The sequence below is a fragment of the Neospora caninum genome, chromosome Ib (genome assembly GCF_000208865.1).
Source record: "Neospora caninum Liverpool complete genome, chromosome Ib".
Classification (NCBI taxonomy): Eukaryota; Apicomplexa; class Conoidasida; order Eucoccidiorida; family Sarcocystidae; genus Neospora; species Neospora caninum.
In genome coordinates this window covers 1,096,507-1,118,178 of record NC_018386.1, presented here as the reverse complement: position 1 = coordinate 1,118,178, position 21,672 = coordinate 1,096,507, and the positions used below count along the sequence as shown (strand labels likewise).

Sequence of the window (21,672 nt, the reverse complement as noted above, 5' to 3'; positions counted from 1 at the left end):
ATCTGTCACACGAGCTGTGCGCAGGCTTCACGAGGAGATTTTCTATTCGCCGCAGAAACCAGATATCCTCTTAAGAAGCCCCTTTTTTCATTCACTGTGTAGAGCAAAGATCACTCACAACCACTGGGAAACCCTTCAGTGTAACACTCCCTACAAAGGGTAGTATTGGACAGCGAACCCTTAACGCCACACTGCCTCTCGGTTTTTTCATGCCATAGTTGACACCTTCGTATCGCTTTAGAGATTCACTGGAAGTTCAGAAGCGTAGCCACACTTTATTTCGTCTATAATAGCCCGTTTCTTCCACCTGCGCCATGAAGCGCCTGCGTGCAGCAGAGGTTGACCGAGGTGGCCGGCTACGCTTTTCCGCCGCCTATAGTCTATACATGACGGCTTCTTGTTTTCATGCGTCTTTCTCTCTCTGTGGACGTGAACCAGGGCCCTACGCGCATCCATCGGTGTTCGTCTCTCACCTTGTCAGCAGCAGGCAGCACAGGTAGGAGTTTTCGTGTTGATTCGAGACGAGACACACAGAGGAAACGGTTTTTGCTTGTCTCTGCTGACATGTTTTGGACCCCAAAGTAGGGCGGTGTTCTGCATGCGGAGATTTTCTTCGAGCACGAGCTCCTATAAAAACATGCTGACGAAAAAATGCTAGTGGGGGGACACCCAGACGCCAATAAAGAATTAAAACGCATGTAGCTGAACGGTCGAGCTCACTGTTGGACCGGCGTAGTGCCTAGTTATATTTTAGAGCATCCAAGAGCAGGTGGATTCCACCGGTTTTTTCAGGAGTGAAACAACCGCCTGCGTAAGGCTCGCAAAGAGTATGCAGGTTCGCAAAAATCCAACCAGAAAGATACTCTTTCGAAGAGATATTGTCATTACTTCTTTCCACTCCAGTCCCCATGCGTATGTCGTACCTACTGTGCAGGGGACGGCGGCGGCACGGGGCCGAGCATCGTGAACTACGAATGGTGAGTTCATAGCTGAAGGATGCGACTCCTTGGATTTGGAAACCTGGATGAAGCTGGCGGGGGTGAAATGAGGAACTTCACAAGAAGAAAACTTCTCGGCAAGCGGAGAACAGTGAACAGAAAACGCAGCAGGCGATGTCGTTCTGACGTGCCTCGCAAAAGAACACTAGAACGAACTGTGAGCAAATCCAGATGCCTGCAAATAATTGTATATATTGTTGCAACCAAAGAGGCTACGAAGCGTCGCATAAACACCTTCATGAACTTGAAGCAACGGTATCTAGGAGCGACCGACCAGCGGCTGCAAAACAACTCCCCGCGGCTGCAAAACAACTCCCCGCGGCTGCAATGATTTCCTTCACGGAATGCATCTCTGTCTCCAATACGAGCAGTCTAGGGTTTTGCACTGCATGCGAATCTTAGCAGCAACGCTCCCTCCCGATACCGTATTTACAGAACATAGTGGAAGTCTTTCGTTGACCGTTTGGGGGAAACAGCGATGATGGAAAAGGTACTTGTTGATATTGCGTTCCGAAGTCCCAGAGAAAGCGGAAAGCAGGAAGGGAAGCCGAAAAGGAGTTTTTCGTATGTCGCTTTGGACGTTTTTCTCTCAGGTCGTGCTCACAATGTCCTTCATCCATCAAAGCATTCCTTCGCGAGGTGGAGGGCAGTCGAACCATCATCCTTGATCAAGAGCTTATTTTCTCCTCCTTTCCTTCAGTCTTTAGCTCGTCTACCGTGCAGACGCACGATTTCCAGCTGACCGTTACGACAGCAAAAGGCCTCACTGCCCAGGGTGCGCGGAAAAGTGTTCGGACGAAAACCTAATACGAAACCCGAAGCACAGAATCTGATTGATTCTGGCACGTGAACGTGCGAGAGCACGTTTTGTGTGTTTTATTCTTCACTGCACGCCGCCGGGGACGCGAGCGAGCGCAGAACTGCCCGTGGATTGTCTTTGCACCCCGAAGGAAATCACTCATCGCTGACGCATGTCCACAGTTTTCGGAAGTCTAAGGAGTTTCCTCTATTTTCGCTGCGACGTTGGCCTATTCGACGTCCGTATGAGGGGGGAACCACGACTATGCTGAGTTTGCACTCTAACTGATCCGTAGAAAAAAAGTCCTGATCGGCTCTAGATTATGGCGCATATGACTGTACCGACTCACGTTGCAAGAATACCGCAGCAGCAGAACGTGGCAAGGTCATTTGTGAGACGCACTGGATTATAAGAAGATATCGCACCTGTCCGAAATCTCACGTTCTTCCTGTGATTGCCGTGTCCATCACGATACCCTCCTGTTCCCTGCGCTATGCGGTTTTCCCTGTCCTTCTGCCCCACCACGTTGGAGCATCTGGTTTTCCTTTTTCGCTGTCCGAAACTGAAGTTATCCGGCAACCTGCACACTTGCCAAAAATGAACGATTCAGAGTCCCCACTTCGCTGCAACGTTCGTGTCTCTCTGGCTTGGCCACCCAACGTGCGTGCATGTGGTTCTTTCGGTCGCAGTCGACAGGGGTATGTCAACACTTTCTGTCGTGTTTTGTCCGTTTTCGACTTGTTCCTACAGTGACCAAAACCGTGCAGGTTCTTCCGGCAATTACACCTGCGCCGAACTTGTCGATTGTTGGCGGAAGTCAGATCCAGAGTCGGCGGGACGAGGTGGTAAGTTTGGCTGTTGCTGTCGCCGCGTGTCCCTATGCGAAACTCGGGAAAGATTTGAAGATAACTTGGGCAATGAAGGGCACAGGCGACACTAGGCCGCTGGACTCTCTCGTGGATCCTTTTCGAAATTCCCTGTACTTGGCCCTCGACCCCCGAAAACTAGTTAACGGAGCTTCCTACAATGTGGAAGCGACAGCGGCGTACCTTCTGGCTGCCAGTTCTGAGTCGAGCACGGTTGCGTTTCAGGTTACAACGGAAAAAGCTTCTCTCAAATTGCAGTTTTGCGTTGAACCACTGAGGCCTGGCACCACCACATGAGCCAGAGAGGCGCTTCGATAGCGACCGCAGAAGAACCCATTTGGAACGACGTTTTCCGGTGTACCACGCTGTTGCTCCCAACTGCGGAAAGACCGCTCGGGGACCGTCCCGTTTTAAGTCGAACGGATGATGCCCCCATGCCTGGTCTCGCCGTCTAAAAGAAAGGGTTATGAACGGTTTGTGAAGTTTTTCGTTCAACGAGCACAGAGGAGCAGCCGTTTCTGTTGTGAAGGCAAGGCTTGTGCTGTAGTGAGCCCGTGCCTTCACATACAGCGGGGCTGTTCAGCGGAGGTTGGATCTGAGTTTTTGATTTCTGGAGTCGGAGTGCGACTGCTGGATGAACTCGTGACTCTAAAACGCCGCCGTTGCCTTGTAACGGCGTGCGTTTTGTGATGTCATTGTTGTGGCAGCGGAATAAGCAAGATGGCTTCGTTTCCTGAGTTGATCCCTCTACGGCGGCCGGATTGGCTGCTGCTTGATCACATTCGCGCTTTAGTTCCTCTCTCCAAGTTTCTACGAACGCGTGCCTAACACCGACGACCAGCAGCCCGGCCACGCGACAGTTTTCTCTGGAAGGACAAAACACAGTTGCAGCACTGCAGTTCCCATCGAGAGCTTCGTCGCTCCTCGAATGCGTTTTCTTCGGCAGAATGTAGAACACATGTGCTCATAGCCGCATACCCAGACACACACACACGCACATATCCATGCTTTTGTGCTTATTTTTGTGTTTTCTCTCTGCGAACGGGTTGCTCGTCTGCCTAGAAGCAGTACGGCAAGTAAAGCCTGGCCTGCTTGCTCATTTGCTCAGCGGTTTCCCGCGGCCTGTCCTGTTCCTGCGTCATCCCTCCTCCGCTCGTATTCTGACACACGATAACCTTGGCAGTTTACTGCACGACCAAAAAAACACACCACAACTTGCTGGTGCCAGCTTGTGGTTCCGCGGGTGGTTCGTCTGCCGAAGATCTCCATGCCGCTCATGCGACTCTCTGAGAGTCTCGGCGTCGCTCCGCATGCGGCAAGTCGTGCATGCCTTTTTGACTGTCGTGTTTTGCGTTGTTGCCCATGTTCGACAGTGCCTTTTCTTCTCGCGAGCATTGCCGACGTTTTGAAACGCGGTCTCTGTTCAGAGCGCGGAGCGAACCCGAGTTTCGCTGTGCGAGGCGCCGTCCACCTTGGACTTCTTCTTGCCGGAATAAAATCTTAGTCACTCCGCAGTGAGACACGCGCCGCGAAAACCGAAGCGCAGTGGCTGTTTCCGCCGCGTTCGTCCTGGTTTTCTCCCAAACGTACCGTTACCCTGAAGGACCCGAACTGCGGGAAGAGTTTCCAAACCAATCGTGCGGCAGCGACAGCGCCACAGCCCGCGGGGATTCCAGAGTTTTTTCACACCGCCGCGATGGCACCCTGCTCTTGCGCAGTTTCCGCAGGGTGTCTGGAAGCAGCTCCGCCGGACTGGCTGGCCAAGGACGGCCTTCTGTCCCGCTTGGATTCTCTCGATGCTCCCGTCCGTAAAGGATCCCTTTCTCGGCAGTTTGTGCCGCACAAATCAACTGGACAGGCGCGCGATGTGAATGTCAGCGATGGAGACACACTGAACCTTCCCGTTTCTGGCTCGGCACATGAGGCTGCGCGCTGCGCGGCCTCTCAGAACTGCAGCGAAGAAAAGAACTCTTCAGCAGTCGAGAATGGCGCCTCTCTCTCTTCTGAGACGCCCTCATGTGCTTCCTCTCTTTCCTCTTCACGCTTTCAAGACGCGCTCGCTCTCCTGCAGCGCCTCGCTCCTCCTCCTGTCGACGCCTGTTCATCCTTTCCGCTTCTCGCTGCGCCTGACTGTTTGCCGTCCTCTACTTTTCTTCGCGAATGCCCTTCCGTTTCACTTCTCTCTTCTCTCTCCACCGCTCTGTCATCCAAAGCTGTGAATCCGCCAGCGGGCGACCTCGCTCCTTCGGCGTCTTTTCAGCCGTCTGCCTCGTCGGCTGCCGCCCCCGCGTCTGCGTCTCCTTCGTCTCCGTCCTTTTCTGTTGCCGCTTCCTCGGTTCCCTCGGATTCCTTGCCTTTGTTTCGTTCGAGATACCCCTCCCAGCCTCGCCTCCTCGTCCCCGAGGCCCGCGTGCATGCAAGTGCACTTGGCACTGACGAGCACGAACCAGAGACACCGTGTCCCCCTCAGGTTCCTTCTTCCTCTCCGTTCTCGTCTTCCTCCTCCTTCCCGTCTTCCTCCTCTTCTTCCTTTTCTTCCTTTTCGTCTTCCTTTTCTTCCTTCGCGTCTTCTTCCGCATTTCTCCCATCTTCCGCGTGTCAGCGAGTTGGGTCGGAGCAGGAAGAACGGCAGCCGTCACCTCGACGACGACCTTCGTTTCCTGCTGACTGTGCTGTGGAGGAAACGAAAGGCATTTTCTTTGACGCATATGACGGCGAGCGAAAGCGACTAAGAAGCACAGGGAAGTATGGAGCCGTGGACGAGAGCGTCGGCTTACGGTCCATAGGTCTGTTTCTCCTCTCTCTGTTGCCTGACTGTGCTTTTCCCGGTATTTCATCAGAGGACGACATACCGACTTCGTTTGATGGGCGGAGCGAGAGGAGCCCGGCCCCCTCTGCTTCGACACAGGAACGCCGTCTACCGAGACACGCCGATGAAGGGAAGCAACGAGGAGGAGCGAACGGGGAAACTTGCCCCGCTTTCCAGGCCTTCAATTCCCTTGTGGCAGGGAAGACCCCCAGCGCGTCCGCGACGGGCGTTCTGCCTGACCTCAACAAGCGAGCGGTTCAGTCCATCCTTGACGCGGTTGCGGTGTATGTACAGTCGAGAGAGCTGGCTAGCCACGAAGCGCCTCTGTCTCCGTCTCGCTCTTCCTCGTCTTCCTCTGACTGCAACGGCTCAGCGATGAGAGAAAGGCCTCCCCGTGGAGCGATGTGGCGCAGCGACCGCGAAGAACAACTTCAACCGCGACAGGACTCGGCTGTGCCTCGCCTGGCCTCGCCTCTCTCCTCGGAGTTGTTCTTCTTTTCCGTACTGAGGCAAGTCCACGTGGCGACGACTCCGTCCTTCTCCCGCTCAGTTTCGTCTTCTTCTCTCCCGTTGGATTTCCCGCAGCGACAGCTCCATCTCTGTACCCTGAAGGCTCTGCGGTCTATGCAAGGTTTGCCAGGATGGGCAGACACGAGTGTCTCCCTCCTCTCGCATTGGATCGTGGATGACCGTTACCCGTTTTCCGGATGCGCAGAAAAAGAAAGAGACGCACTTCTCGATGAAGAGAGACTGGGCTTGGCGTGGCAGCTGCTATGCGGAGAACCCGGCACCCTTCGGCTCCTCTTGGCAAAGCTGAGGGAGACGGCGGCCTCGGAGGCTCTCTCTCTCCAGGGTGAGGCGGATGCTTTTGCATGCGCGAGAAACGAAATAAAGGGGACGGAGAAACAGGAACCGGAGAAGCACGGAGAAGGACACAAAGGGAAAGGCGATCTGGAGGAAGCGGACGTCTTCCTCTCCGCTCCGCACGCCCCAACTTTATTTGCCGCGAAAAAACACTTCTTCTTGTCTCTCCTGGACCTTCTCTTTGCCCCTCTGAGCACACTCACGTGCCGAAGTCGAACAGCGGCTCTCGTCGCCTGGATGGTCTGCGAGAGAAGTCGAAGCGAGGAAGAAGGCGCACGGGGAGAGGAGAAGAGCGAGGAGGCAGAGACGAGAGCGGTCAGAGAGACAGGAGAGACACCAGGCCTCGTGGCGTTGCTGCTCACTCGAGTCTCCGAGGCCTCGCCGTCACTGCGCTCTCTCCTTCAGAGCTGTGCGAGCGAGAATCTACGGAGAGGAGATGCGCACGGAGACACCGTTTCTGTGGGTAAACGGCTTCCGAATCCAGTCTGCAAGGAGCACGAATCGAGGACAGCAAGCTGTGTTCCGAAAAGACGCGAAGAAACAAGAAGCGATGCTGGCCTGACTGAGGAGCGAGAAGGCTGCGTGGTCCTGGGCGTGCTGGAGCTTCTCGACGCACTTGTAGAACTCCTCGCGTGCTGCTGTTTCTACAGCGCCGAGGTCTCGCGCTCTGCCGGCCAGGCAGATGATCGGCCCCCACGAGATGGAGAGGTCGAGAAGGAAAAGGTCATGAACAACGACGCGGGTGATGAAGATAAAACCGGTGTGGGTCAGGCCTCGCTGAAGAAAGGAACGCTGCCCGCCGCAGAGGATGTCTGTCGTGTCCTCTACGCTCTTCAAGCCCCCAAAGTTCTCATTGCGTGCGCAAGGGCAGACCCCGCGCCCTTCTGTCGTCTCTCATCTTTCCCGATTCTCCTTGAAAACGTGCCGTCGCCACTTGCGCCCAACTGCCTAGCTCTCGGGAGCCTGACAAAACTCGTTTCGGTTCTCACCCAACTCGAATCCTCCTCTTTCTCGTCTTCTTCTTTGTCGTCTTCCTCTGTCTCGTCTTCCTCTGTCTCGTCTTCCTCTGTCTCGTCTTCCTCTGTCTCGTCTCTCTCTGTCTCGTCTTCTTCTTTCTCTTCGTGCGCGTCTCGCTCTGGGACCGGTCCCCCTGCGTCGCCGCATCTCTCTCTCGGCTCGCAGAAGCTTTCTGTCGGGGCGTCGGAGGGAGGCGGGGCGGGCGTTTCGTCCTCCGAAGCAGTCGCCGTTTTTTCGGCGTCTGTTTTTCACTGTGTTTGTCGCGCACTTTCCTGGAGTGCGAGCGTTCTCGACTGTGCCTGGGAGACCACAGACAGGAGCGGAACCGCGAGCGGCGGCAGGGATCCTGCAGGAGAAAAGGTCGATTTCGCGAACGGCTGCTCAGAAGGCGCGCGTGTCGCGGAAGGGAACATGCGAGAGGGAAGCGAAACGGCCAAAGAAGACACGGAAAAGGCGAAGAACACACGCGAGGCGGCGCAGGACGAGCAGGAAGGAGGCTTTCCGATTTTGGGGGCCTCTGAAGCAAACGGGCCGCCGGGAGACGCTGGCGAAGCCGTTCGTGAAGAGCACGCGTTTCCCTCGAACGCAAAGTTGGAGACCTGCGAGGGGAGGGGAATGCGGGAAAAGGAGGAGTACGTCTCGAACTCTGCCGTTTTCCTCGGTGCCTTCTCTCCGCTCCTCTTCTCGCGGTGTCCAGCTGAGTATGCCGCATCGATCGCGCTCTTGACTGACCGCCTCGCATCCCCGCCTTTCTCGTCTCGCTCTTCGCCGACTCCTGCGTCCCGTTCTGTCCCCTCGCCGTTCGCTTCCTCGCCTTCGTCGTGCTTGCTGTCTCCGGGCTCGGAAGCGTTTGAGCCCTCTTCGTCTCTCCAGGAAGCCGATGCCGCACTTCACGGGGACGGGGAGACGGGGGACTGGAAACGGCCCTTGCCTCGGCGGGGTCTTGCCAAGAAACTCGTCTGGTCGCTGACCCGCGCGTTGCGCCCTTCTCGCCTGGAGGGTAGCAAAGAGCCTCAGCGTCGAGCGGTCCTCGCCGTCTGCATCGGCGCGTTTCGCTTCCTCGCGAACGAAGTGGACGAGCTCGGTCGGTTGGTGGCGCATGCAGGGAAGGAAGGGAGACGCGAGGCGCACCGGAGAGGGCGGCGTCGAGCTCCGCGAGACACATCGGCCTTTGGAAGCCGAAACGCGGAGACGTGTGCGCAGTCGGAAAGACGTGGGGCAGACGAACAGGGAGAAGACAGGAAGACGCGCGAGGAACGGGACCCACGTGAACTTCCGAGTGGAAAAGAGACGGCGTTTTCCCAGCTCATCATTCAAGGGGAACGAGGAGTTGTGGAGGATCTGTTTTCCACTGTCCTCGCCTTGTGGCGAGATCTGGTCGGTTCGGGCTTTTTGGGCCCCCCTACGCGTGTCGCCAGCCGGGAGAGACACACTGAAAAAGCGGGGACCAGGCTCAGCGATCGCGATCTGAACTGCGTTTCAAACTCGAACGAGGACTTCCGCCGTTCAGCGCCTCCGCGTGGGACAACCGGACAGGCAAGTCCGACAATCGACGAGGAAGACGCCCTGTCCTCCGGAGTCTCGCCTTTGTCGTGTATGCCTTCGGCCTCTCTGCTGTTTTCGCCTCTCCACTTGCTGGACGCCCTCCACGGGGCCCTCGAAAAATCCACACTCTGCGTTCTCCGTGAAGAGAAGAAGCCGCGAGGGGAGGCCAGCGAGGCAGCCGAGAAGAAAATGGTCCTTTGCCTCCTCGACGCCTTGTGGAGACTCACAGTCATGACGTGCACAACAGTCTGCTCAGTGACGTCTTTTCCTTCTCGAGCTCCCGCTGCTTCGCTGGAGAGCGAAAAGCGCCGGACCTTTCGTGCACCGCGGAGTTTCCTCTCCGCGTTTTCCAACTGTCTCCAAGAACGACTTCTTCCTCTTCTTCTCTCTTCCGCGCGCCTTCCCCTCTCTTTTCCACTGACCGCGCCGCATCCTCTTCTCTCGGTTCTCTCTCTCCTCTCCGTCCCGTCTCTGCTCGACGCGTCTCTCTCGCGCCCTCGTCCCACCAACGGCAGAAGACCACCCCGAACGACAGAGGGGGAATGCGATGGCGAGAGCAAAACAGGAAAGACGGAGACGGGTCTGTGTGGCCGACCGCTAGACCCTCAAGGCGTCGATTCAAAGGGAGAAAAAAACGAGAAAAACAACGCCGTTTCTCTTCCCCCGCAAAGCGACAGTGCCAAAGCCAAGCAAGGCCCAATCCTCACATCCACACATGCCCTTTCTTCTTCCCCTTGTTCTTCTTTCTCTTCGTCTTCTTCCCCTTATTCTTCTTTCTCTTCGTCTTCTTCCCCTTGTTCTTCTTTCTCTTCGTCTTCTTCCCCTTGTTCTTCTTTCTCTTCGTCTTCTTCCCCTTGTTCTTCTTTCTCTTCGTCTTCTTCTGTCTCGTGTTCTGCCTCGTCTCCGGTGTGGGGTGTGTTTGTGGCATTTCACTGTCTTCTCATCCGCTGTTGCCGTGCGCTTCTCTCCGACGTTCCGGTTGTCCTGGGCTCTCCCTTGTCTCTGGAAGAAGGCGCTTGCCTTTCCGTGAGCGAGAAGGCCTTCCCTGGACGGGTCGCCTTGGCGTCGCGCACAGGCGCGTCCGTTTCCGTGGCTTCCAAGAAAAGAGGCGAGACACGGAGAGAGAATCCCCATGCTTCTCAACGGCAAGCGCCATCTCCACACGACGATGGACTGCAGCGGAGGGCGCAGAACGCGACGTTTCCACCGCCAAAGGACGCGGTCGCGTTTCCTGACGCGTCCCGCTCTTCTCGTTCGGAGCACGCAGCATCCGACCGGCCGCAGTCACGGAGAGAGCTCGAATCAGCAGGAACAGAAGGCGACGCGAGTTTCGTGACAGGTGCGCGATTTTCGGGAGGCTGTCGGGGGGGACGAGGCACAGGAGGCGCGCTATCTTCGCCTTCTGACACATCGCCAGACAGGCACAACGCCGAAGAAAGAACCATCTCCTGTGCCTACGAAATTCTTCTCGCGACTCTCAGGACGCTTACCAAGATGACAGATTCGTTCCAAACAAACAGGCGATCCACCGTTTCGTGCGCGTCCTCGTGTCCTGCCTCTTCCTCTCCTTGTTCTTCCTCTGACTCGTCTTCCCCTGCCTCTCACTTTTCTTCTGGGCGTCTCTCTGCGGTGTGTCCTCGGTCGGCGTCTGCTCCGCGAGCGGATCCTGAAACGCGCACAGCGAGAGTAAGGCTAAGGCGTGTCGGGACGGGGCGTCTGGAGCCGAGAAGAGGCCTGGCTCTCGCTGCGTGGCGTCTTCTCTTCGACACCGCGACAGTGTATTCCGATTTGCGCCTTCCGCTGCTTCTGTTAGCTGAGAAAATGGTCCGACTGTCTCCGGCAGAGCACAGCGCCGAGGCGCGAGGAGCCCCCGGAGAGCGTTTTCGGGGGGTGGCGAGTTTGGAGACAGAAGCCGCTCGGTCGGGCAGAGAAGGAAGAAAGCGCCGCATGCAACCTGCGAGGGACACGCAGCGAAAGGGTTCGGAGCAGAAAGCGCGGAACACAGACCAGGGAGAGACCGAAGCGGCCGACGGCCCTTTTGCGTGGGGACAGATCGTGCGGGAGGTTCTCCTGGAGTTTTTCCATCTGTCAGCTTCGACGGAAGCGAGGAGCGAGAACCACCAAAGAAGGACCCGACAGGCTTGTCTGCGTCTCTTGACGCTGCGAAGCTCGCCGCCGCTGCATGTGTCCAGGGTCGGTGGGGAAGGCGAACATCCCGTTGCGAAACGACGTGGGAGCCGTGAGGAGTGCGGAGGATCGCGACTTGGAAGCGAGAAGACCAGGCGTCCAGAAGAGAACGACAGCGGAGAGCAAGGCAGAGGAAAAGAAGGCAGACAAGAAAGGGAGAAGAGTGAAGCTACGAAGGTCGTTGCGGAAGTGGCGGGTGGACGAGGGGAAAGGGAGGGAGGGGACGAGAGCGAAGGAGAGGAAGAGAAGAAGAGGAAAGGGGAGAGAGCAGAGACAGAGAGGGACGGGTTTCTTTCGTGGCTTCAGCAGGAGGGAGAAGAAGAAGAAGCGGTTCTTCTCTCTCTCGCCCACCTCGCGGCGCGTCTGGGCTCTCTGCATCGGGCCGATCACGGCTTCGGAGCAGAAAGAAGTGGAGACTTGCGAGGGAGGTCTGTGTCTCGCCGGCGGGGATCTGTGGCCAATCGAGATTCGCTGGACGAAATGCGCCGGCATTTGCTGGCCGCCTATGAGCAAGAGCGTCACGACAGGAAAGCACCTGAGAGACTGTAGGTGTTGTCGTCTTGGCCTGCCTCAACCCCGTTACTTTGTGGTTTGGTTTTTCCGTCTCTCTGCTCTGCACGGTTCTGTCGCCATTTTTTGGTGTTTTTCTCTCTCGTGAGTCTCGTCGGTCCATCCCTTCCTCGGACCCAAGCGGCCGAAGAAAGCCTTGTCTTTTTTTCGCGTTTCGTCGTGTCCCTGTTCCTCGCTGGTCTTCGTCCTCCCTTCTCTGTTTCCATGTGTTCTTCCACTTGGCGAACATTTCTTTAGGTTTTTCTCCTTCTTGTGCCTTCGCGTCCGTCTCGCCTTTCCCCTTGGTGATCCAGCAGAAGGCACGTGGCCCACCGGTGGCGTGCCGGCGCTGTGTCCATGTGGCTGCTCCGTAGCTTTTTTTCTGTCTAAATTCAGCGGATGCTGTCTCGCCGTCTCGTCCCCGCGCTGTCCTCGTTCCTCCGCCTGCTCTCGCCATGACCCCTCTTGGACAGGCGAAACGCGCGACCGCTGGCCGCACTTTTGTGTTGCTGAGTTTTTTCAGCACTTGAGGCTGGGTCCTCAGACACCGAGACACCTGATTTCTTGTCTGCTCTTTAACAGTCTGTCAGGCAGAATTTCCTTGTGTCGATGTGTTATCTTGTGCATGCGCCCGCAGGCCGGAGAAGACGTTTTTCGACTGGCCCGTGGACTGCCACTGTCGTCCCTGCGCAGAAGCAAATCACGTCGATTGCGTCGACGAGTGAAACGGAAGAGACGGAGTGGAAGATGAGGCTTGAGGGGAGAGAAGAAAGGAGCAAGGAAACAGCATAGGCAGGAGAAGAGGCTAGGAGCACGGACGATGGCTCACCAAGCACGTGTCTCCGCGTTTCGATGAGAGGGTCAAGGGCCGGAATGCGCGATCTAGATGTACGCGGCGCTTTCCACGCTCTTTTCAGGAAGACGCGACGCTGAGCCAGAGGGAAAAAGAGCAAGGAAAACAGAGATCCAGAAAATCGAAGAAAAGGGGATGCAGAAGAATCGAAGGCGTGCCGTCTGCTCTCGTGAAGCCGAGAGGGAGTGGAAAGGAGGCTTTACTTTTTTTCTCACAGCGAAAGACGGAAAACGACGTTTCAGTCAGCGAGAAAAAACGAAAGAACTTGCCTTCCTTGCCGCACGCGGCTTTCGCACGACGGTCTGGTACGGGTCGAAAGCCTGGAGTCGAGGATACAATGCATCTCGGTGACCATAGGTTCTCCACTTCCTTTCCGGATGCGTCTACTCTTGCCTGGAGGCGAACTCTTGTTTGGCGCATTGCATGTGGAATTGATGGTAGCCTGTCGTGTTTAGGGTGAGAAGTACGGAGTACGGTTCTAGTGTCGCTGTCCACACGTTCGGGTTTTTTTGACAAGTGTACAGGGACGGAAACAAGCACCCGCGCGATTCAGAGCAGCGGTGCAAAGTCTGCTGGGTCCTCTCGTGGCCCGGGGCACTCGAAAAACGCGTTTTTTGCACCCGGAGAGACTTCGCAGCGAAGAAGAAAACCTTGCGTGCAGCCTAACTGTCATGCACAGTTTCTGGCTCTGTATCGATGAAAACAGAGCACTCGTGGAGGGAAGACGAAGATGCAACCGGCAGGTCACTTCGACTCTGCCTGCGTGCTATACAGATGCACAGTCCGTCTATCACGGAGCAACGATCTAGTCGTTCCGCACGGACACCTGAAACAGAGAGGCTTCTACCGCAACTCGCAGGATTCGTATTTTACGAGAAACTGTTGGTGACAGCGCGCGGCATCCCTTCTCGTGTGCGAATCGGATGGAGTGATTACAGACCTCCTTTCTCCAATACCATATTTGGTACCTTGGCTACTTGAGGATACTCCGTATCTACGATACCCCAAATCCGCCGCTCCTGGCTTTCGGGAGCGCCACTCGGTTGCAGTCTTCACTTCGAACGAGAGATTTGTGTTTTGCCCCTTTGTTCGCCGTTATCAAAAGAAGTGAACGTTGCGAAGCGCCAGGCGGCAAGGAACTGCCTGACAAGCACACTGGCTACGTAAGGCTCTCTCGGGAACGCTATTCGAGGGAAACCAAGTCAGCGAAGAGTCCTGCGGTCAACCGCGAAATCGGTTGAAAAATGCTAGCCCTTCTGCCTCTCGCGTTATCCTGGCGAGTCCCGGGTTCTCTGTCGTCACTCCACGCTTTTCTTGCGCGCATTTCATGGATCTTTACGCTTGCGAGGGGGTGTAGGTTCTTGTTTTGAGTGGAAACCGTCCCTCGCTGCTTGCCATGCTCAGACGCTGTGTCACCCTGTCTTACGGAAGAGGACGGGATCTAACAAGTACTGGTACGAATTCAGTCGCACGGGCCTCTTCTGGTGGTTTTCCGGATAAGGGACTTGTGGTAGGGTATATGCGCCTAGAATATCTCCCTTTTGCCAGTGAAAGGTACAGTGAGTACCTTTGTGCCTCACGCGACTCTTTGCGAGATACTGAAGCTTTCGAAAGTCTTCGTAGGATCAGTGAAGTGTGCCTTCTCGAGATCCTTCAAAGACACTGGTGAGGGAAGTGACATTCGTGTGTGGTTTGTGTCGTGGATTTGATCTGACATTTTCTCATTCCTCGGGAAAGGGTGCGAGGTAACCCATCGCCTCCTTGCCACAGACAGCCCTGGCACGTTCACCCCTGCAGACCCGCGGAATATGCTTTTTCAGTTCTATACAAATCGAAGCTCATAAGGTTCGCCCTTAAGGCTTGATGGCAGTTTGGAAAACGAAAACTGGAAGCAAGAACCTCTTGTTTTAAGCACAAGTCGCTGGGCAAACCGGTGTCGATTCGAGCCTCCGAGGTGTGATGTCCTGCCAGATTCGTGTATTGCAAGCCCCGGGAAATTGTGTGCCTGAATCTCGACTCTGTGGACGTTGTGCTCCGCTCTGTGGCAGATAGGCAGAAAGGAAACTTGTTCTGAGACAACTGTTGCGCCGCTGAACCGCTGCTAGCCTCCAATGGTTCCAGTCCGAAGAGGCCCCGACGGGGGGGCGTCAGAAAGCGTTGCGACTGTTGTTTTTCGTCGGCGTATCTTCGGGATGCCAGTGCCGACAAAGCGCGGCCCGTGTCCGGGGATTACGAAAAGAAGTGGACCCAAGACACAAAATCGTGTAAGAAGTGATTTTTTTTCTGGAAGGGTTTCCGAAGAATACAAAGCGCGTTCTGTTCTTCTGCTGACCGAAAGGACGACGAACAACCGGAGCAAGGTCGAGCGGCGACTCGGTCTTGCATGGACATAGCAAACACGACCAATAAATTGCTTCTCGAGGCTCCGCGACCGGACTCTTGCAATTTGTGGACACAAAACCGGGTAAGTTTCCTCTGCTTCTGTGGCCGAGGCAGGGTGTGGCAACTGAATTCATGCACACCTTTCCAGGTGTACGTACAGCTCGTGGTGCTGCTTCGTCGCCTTCCCGGTGATTCCAACAACTTTTCTGGCCAGCGCACCGCTCTTTTGCGGGCAAACTCCGGTGACGAGGAAGAAGACTGGTCCTCTTTTTCGTCTGTCTTGTGACAAGGCTCTGCCTCGTCAAATTTCGGGGATACTCCGCACGCCGTCTGGAGGAGTGCCTGCGTGCAATGACGGTGACGGGAGCGAGAAGGGATGCAATGGCTCTCGATCTGGTTCTTTATCCATCCTGCCCTTGTAGTCCTTGCCCTCCAACCAGATAAACGACGAGAGAAGACACCCGTCTCTCCGTTATGTCTCTTTTTCGATGTGGTGCGCTCCATGCGTTCCCGTACCGGGAAGAGGCAAACCGGGGGAACCAGTGGCATTGTAGGGGCTACAGGCAGAGCCAACGAACGAAACACATAGGTTTTTCTCATTCTTTGGACATCCTCCTTCTCGAGACGCCGGAGTTCAAGAAGGAATGCATATCTGTCTCTGATGCGAGGGGCCCTTTGAACACACGTCTGACGCCGGCCATCAACATACCGGATGCTGCCTGTTTTGGGGCACGCCGCAGTCCTCTTTTCTCGGGACAGTCTTGGATTGGGGAACGCTTCCTCTTCTTTCTTCTTGTCACCGATAAGCGGGAGGGCGTTCAGGGAAGACAGAGATAGACGCCGTTTTACGCCGAATGACCTCGGATGGAGGAGGGGTGACAGCCTTGTCACCGCAACATTTCTCTCGCCCTCGTGCTCTACTTGTGTTAAAACAACCACGCGTCGTCTCTCTGGAGGTCCTCTGTTCGTACTTCTTCCTTACCGCTCTTTCCTCGTCATCTCTTGCCCATCCTCTCTTTGGAGCACTGCGCTCCGCGTCCTCTCCCTTCTCGTGCTGTCCGTTCAGCGTTCCCTCGGTGCATTTCCTCTCCTCCCGTGCTTCTGCCTTTCCCTCGCACTCGCCCCGGCCTTTCTTATTTTCTGACGATTCCGCGTCTCTCTCGCGGAGTCCCTGCAGGTCGGAGCCAGCAACGAGGATCGAGCATGTTGTCTCCATTTCTTTAGCAGTTCCGCGACTACCTCTGGATGCCTGTAGATCCCCTCTTCACTTTGCACCGCATGCCTGTTGGAGCGTCCGCATGCTGGGTTTGAGGGCACCGGCTCAGGGGCACACACGAGTGTTTTCCTTTTTTGGTGTGTCACCGTTTTGGGGTTTCGATCGTTGAGGGCATCTCTGCACGTTCTCGTCTTGTCTCCAGATGTCCAACTGGAGCAGCCTCGTTGTCACCGTTTCTTTCCATGCTTTTGTTCAGGCATCCTTCGTCAAGATGGTGGCTTCTCGTCTTTCCTGCATGCTCGCGTCGGGGGCGGCGTCGAGAAACCTGGTCCCCAAGAGCCTCTCCTTGGGGTGGTACCCGTCGGCCAAGAAATCCTTCTCGTCTCTCTCTGTGCTCTCGTCCGCCTCTTCCGCGTCTTCTTCGAGCTCTCTCTCGTCTCTGCTGTGTTCCTCTTCTCTTTCTCCACGAGCGCTCGCAGGGACACAGTCTGCCAGCGCATGCACAGCGAAGCGCACGTACTTGCACTTTGGCCGAACGATGCCCGAAGACTTCGAACTCCCTTCCGACACCATGCCGAAAAACGTCGCGGAACTGATGAGCAAAAACCCCAAAGATCTCGACTTCTTTGAAAACTACTGGTACTGGAAACTCAGGGGCGAGGCTGTCATCCTCGACCCTGCCACGCTCCCGCAAAAAAGCTACAAACAACTTGCTAGAGACATGGGCATGCAGGTGAGGAACACTCAGCCCAAAACACATCCACATTCACCGAGACACTTGAACCTTACCATTCAAGCATATGCCTATCCTATAGATGAATTTATATATATATATATATATATATATATATGTATGTGTGTGCGGATAGGTACACCCATGAAGATGTATCCCGTAGATGCGTGTGCGTGTGCATCCATTTCGTGTACACGGGATGCCAGTGCTTAGACGCAGGCGAGGTAAGTTTTTCGGGAGTGGCTGCGTGTGGTCTCCGTGGCCTTTTCTTTGCATTTTGGTGTTTTGTGGACTTTTCGGCCTGTGTTTATGGCGGCGTCTCGTGTGTCTGTTTAGATTGTGACTGAGGAAACCGAGCACATGGTTGGCCTGCTGGAGCTGTACGAACATTTGCGCGCTGCTGCGTTCGTCGGACCTTTCGGCACTATCGAGAAGCCTGTTTTGTGCCCCTCGGTGACGACCGATCGGTGAGAAAAGAGAGCACTCGCAGCAAGAAAAAAAAAGACAAGTGGAGAGGCGGCAGCTGAAGAGAAGAGAAGCAGAAGGCGCCGAGAAGGCTAGAAACACCGGAGGAGGCGCATAGCAAAAGGCAAGCGGGAGCGTGGCACACCGTGCATGCTGTGTCTGTGAGCTATCCCAAAACGGTCACGAAAGAAGATAAGCAGGAGACAGAACCGCCTTGTTTTCTTGGCATAACTTTGTTTTCCACGGTGACTGTTTTTCAGACAAGCGGAAAGAAAACGGAGCACATGCGTCCCTCTCTTTTGTTGGCTGTGTCCACTTGTGCCTGGACGGGGCCGTCGCCACACGCTCTCGAATCGGACGCAGCTGGTGTCTTTTGTTTTTTCAGGATCGTCGGCTGCACAGGAGGAACTGGCGAGAAAGAGCATGTGCCTCTCTGGTTCCGCTGCCGCGAGGGCTTTCTGTACCGCTGCGGCGAGTGCGATCAAATCTTCATGCTCGTTCGAGTCTTCTACTCTCTCCCCGATGGCAAAGATCCGTTCCCCGTTGACCCGGACGTAAGCTTGTCGTGAAAGGAGTCAGAGAGCGTGTGTGTCGTGTGTTTCGCAGTTCTGTGAAAAACGAAGCTTGTGGCTGCCTGCGCTTGCACACTCAGGTCGAGGACGTCTTCGACATAAAGCTCCTTGAGAAGGGCCAGAAAATGTGGAACTGCAACGAGTACGTGCGGTGGCCAGCAGGTCACCAAGCCTACTCAGAACTCTTCCTGGAAGGTAAGCGTCTTTTCTGGAAACGGGAAAAACTGCCGGAAAGCAAACAGACTCTTTTCACGTGCGCCGAGCCATCAAAGAGAGAGATTCCGCGGGGTGCCGTGCAGGCCGATAGATTGCGTGCCCGAAAGACAGAACTCTTCCGCCGCTGCGAGACGGAAAAACAGGCTCCCTGCATGCATGTATTCCTACGTACATGCATTCACTTTGGCATGTCAGCATGGGCTGTTTAGTGCGGGGACCCTATGTCCAAGCACAGTTAACACAGGTGCGACCGGTTTTCTCCGCGTATAATACGCATGGACAGATAGGTTTTCCGTTTTTTGCTCCTTTCTTTTTGCATGTATATGTCTGCGTGGCGAGCAGAGTTCCCCGTCAGAGTGTGTTTTACCGTATGCGTACGTTGCCCTCAAGGGCTGCGCGGTTTTTCCGACGAGAAACTGTTAAGATTCAGACGGGCGTTTGGGAGACAGGGGTAGAAAGTGCAGCGCTTTTTCCCCTTTTTGTTTCCCGCGTCGCGTGTGCAGGCAAGTGGGGCAACGAGATTCCCCGGCGTCTTGCTCAGGAGATGAGGGAAATCGAGGCTGCTTGAGGCGCGCGATCTGTGGGCGGGGGGGGGGGGGGTACCTCTCAGCGAGGAATAGGAAAAGAAGACGTCCAGGTCGACAGGAAGGCTTTCGCTTGGATTCGTGGGTCTGCCGGCCAGAGACTGAAGGAGCGATGGAGAGTTTTCGGTCGTGGAAAAACGGTATCAAGAGAAAGAGCCTCGTTCTGTTTTCTCTGTCGGCCTGCGTTCCCGCTCGTCACTTCCAAGTCACTCGTGCGCTTCAATGAAGCTGCTCAGTTTCCTCTTTCTGTTTCCGTCTCTTTTCTTTCTCACATGTTACAAGTGTCGGCCGCATGGGTCTCTGTGATCGCTAACGACTCCACACAAGAGGAGAGGCAGGAGCGTGTGTCTGTTGAGAACTCAAACCACGAACCCTGATTGGAGAAAAAAGGCACAAAAAGTTTAGTGCATTTTCCACGTCCACGTAGCTAGGACAACACTTGGCACTGGACGCAAAAAAGTGGGAGTGCGAAAAGACTCTCCCCGTTTCTTCGCGTCCACCGGCATACATTTATATATATATATATATATATATATATAGGCAGGCGAGATATGCCGAGAAGGAGGTTGTTGTTCTCGGCGCGTTCGTCGTGATAGAAAGTGTCGCGGAGTGCAGTCTGACCGTCTAGTCGCTGAGTCAGGAAGACAAAGGAAAATGGGTGAGGCAGAAGCGGAAGAAACAGAAAGAACAGTCGAGAGGTCAGCAGTGGTGCGTTCACGAGCTACGAGAGTATCGGTGGAACACAAATTTGAAAGAACCCGAGTGGGAGGATTCGGGGGAAGTGTCGGTCCCACTGCGTTCTGCGATTTCGTCTTCTGCAGCTTCCCGTGATTTTTTCTTCCGGGTTCTGCTCCAAAGGAGGAGTGCGTTCAGTCGTTGCCGGTCCAATGTCTGCCGCGAACGCGGCAAGGTTAGTCTTCGACAAGCAAAAGAACGTTATCGCTAAGCACATTCGCATGTAACTCTACAACACCTTTTCGCTAGTGTTTCGCCTGCCGTTTTCATCTATGTGTGTCCTTTGGATGGGCACCTTCTTTGCTGGGGCATGGGACTTCCGTTTCGGTGTCTGGGTCTGCGGGCGCTTTTCCCAGCGCGACGGAAATTCGGTGTTCCCCTCCCTTTCGGGTTTTGTGAAAAGGCAGACTACACAGGTGGGCACGCCGCAGACTGCGGCCCGTTCACCTGTGTAGTCTGCGTTATTCCACGAACGCCGACTTCACTGAAGCACTCTGGCGGGATCTTTGGTCGAGACAAGAAAGAGCGCGTGGGGGCCGTGCAGCTCTGTCTGTGTGTGCTGCGAGAGGAAAGTGAACACTATACAGACGTAACGATGGTGAACGTCGCGCCGTTTTGCTTCGTAGTCTCCCTGCGTGAGACACGTCGGCGACCGAACCTGAAACCTTCCTCGCCAGCACCCGTCGTGAGATCGACACTCAGAGCGTTTCCAGAGCTGAGACAGCCTTTGCTCAGTGCTTGTGGATGTAAAAGAAATTTCGGTCAAAGAGTGGAGGCCGGGGCACGGGGAAAACGCTGGACAACTCCATTCGGATTCCCAGTGGGGTGTTCTCGGTAGAAACATCGGGAAGCACGGAACGCGGCGGGTTACACGCGGTGGACACACGAGAGGCGCGCTCCTCACACCTTGCAAGAATTCCCTTCAAAGTCCCTGGGGAGGCCTTGCATGTTCAAGACCCAAAACAAGCAACACACACAAGCGTCCTGCGCCCCAGCGCGAGGCGAAATGTCGCCGAAGAAACATCTGCCGAGACTGCTGGCGTCGGTCCTGCTTCCCGCCGGCATTTTCCGCGCCTCTACACACTAGTGCCACGCAAAGCTGACAAGGTCGTGCGCAGGCTTGGATTCACACTCTCTCGGGTACCTGGAAACGGATACAAAGATTTGCGTACCTTATGTGTACATGTGTGCGCGTCTTTCCGACAAGGTACGCCGGAATCACGCACCATCCCTCCCAAAAGACAACAGCGGTTTGTTTTCTGCCGCCGCAACCGGTATAAAAGTATATACGCTCGGCCTCCTAAAGACCGGCTTGCGTTCTTTTGTGTCGACTGAATCCCGCAGCACCTCGAGAGAACCTTTCCACGCTCAATGCTTTGAAATTCGGACTTCTTCGTCCGAAAACACGGCAAAAGCGACGTGCGACATGAATCGCATCGCTGTCTCGGCCCTCGCATGAAGCTCCTACCCTCCGCCCTTCCCTCTCTCGTAGTGTTCTCTCGGCGTGTCATGCCCGGACAAAAAATCAGGTTTCCACGGACGCGCGGAAGAAAGCGGTCTCGGCAAAATGCAAAGGAAAGTGGACATAGGGCGAGCCATCCAGCCCCGGTTCTGCATTTCGTTCTTCCCGTCGTTCTCCACCCTGGCGCGAGCTAGGACTCTTCATTTCTCGTAAATCGCTCCGAGGCGCCTCAAAAACCAGAGAAAACACACAGCGGTGCACGGGGAGCGACCGCGTCCCCAGATACTCCCTCCCCTACATACGGCTTCGAACGCGAACCGGTCAAGTCGTCCCTTCGGGTATGCGATTTTTTCAAGAGAACTGTACATGCGCACGGAGAAACCAACGCAGGCTGTACACTCACACACACACATCGAATTCTGGAGGCCTACATCCAGTCGTAGGCCGGCACGCTCTCCAGATGTACGTACACAGGAAAAAGAGGTTCACCTTCGTACGGATATACCCTTAAAAAACAGAGACTTGCTTCGCAAAACACCTCGTGCGTTTCGCGGACTCGTCGGCCGTCGGCGCTGTCCAAGGTAAGTCGTCCTTCAGTCACACATCCCTGTTCCGGAAACCCGCTGCTTTTCCACTCTCTATATAAGAACGCCTTCCCCACAAACCATCAGCGCTCCACCCAGGGTTTCAGGCTCCCCAGCGGCGTGCCTCGCCTCGAAGTCTCCGAAAATGCCGCGAAAAGCTGCTTGATTTCACTCCTGACGACCCTGGTCCTTTTCGTTCCCGTTGACGCTCCGCATTCGTCTTCCTCTCGCCGCGC

At 55.4% G+C, this 21,672-nt stretch overlaps 2 protein-coding genes across 2 annotated transcripts; both read left to right on the top strand.

Annotated features, from left to right (window-relative positions):
• Positions 1 to 2,394: 2,394 nt before the first annotated feature.
• Positions 2,395 to 12,359, top strand: NCLIV_003660 (conserved hypothetical protein; the record flags this gene model as incomplete). Its single annotated transcript, XM_003879867.1, has 4 exons — positions 2,395 to 2,495; positions 2,548 to 2,642; positions 4,382 to 11,513; positions 12,272 to 12,359. 4 exons carry the CDS (start codon positions 2,395 to 2,397, stop codon positions 12,357 to 12,359), a joined length of 7,416 nt encoding a protein of 2,471 aa, XP_003879916.1.
• A 3,928-nt stretch (positions 12,360 to 16,287) lies between these two features.
• On the top strand, positions 16,288 to 18,639 carry NCLIV_003650 (hypothetical protein; the record flags this gene model as incomplete). The annotated part of the gene is made up of 5 exons (XM_003879866.1): positions 16,288 to 16,818; positions 17,155 to 17,285; positions 17,669 to 17,837; positions 17,936 to 18,050; positions 18,575 to 18,639. The coding sequence occupies 5 exons, from the start codon at positions 16,288 to 16,290 to the stop codon at positions 18,637 to 18,639; spliced, it is 1,011 nt and encodes a 336-aa protein (XP_003879915.1).
• Between the last annotated feature and the right edge of the window lie 3,033 nt (positions 18,640 to 21,672).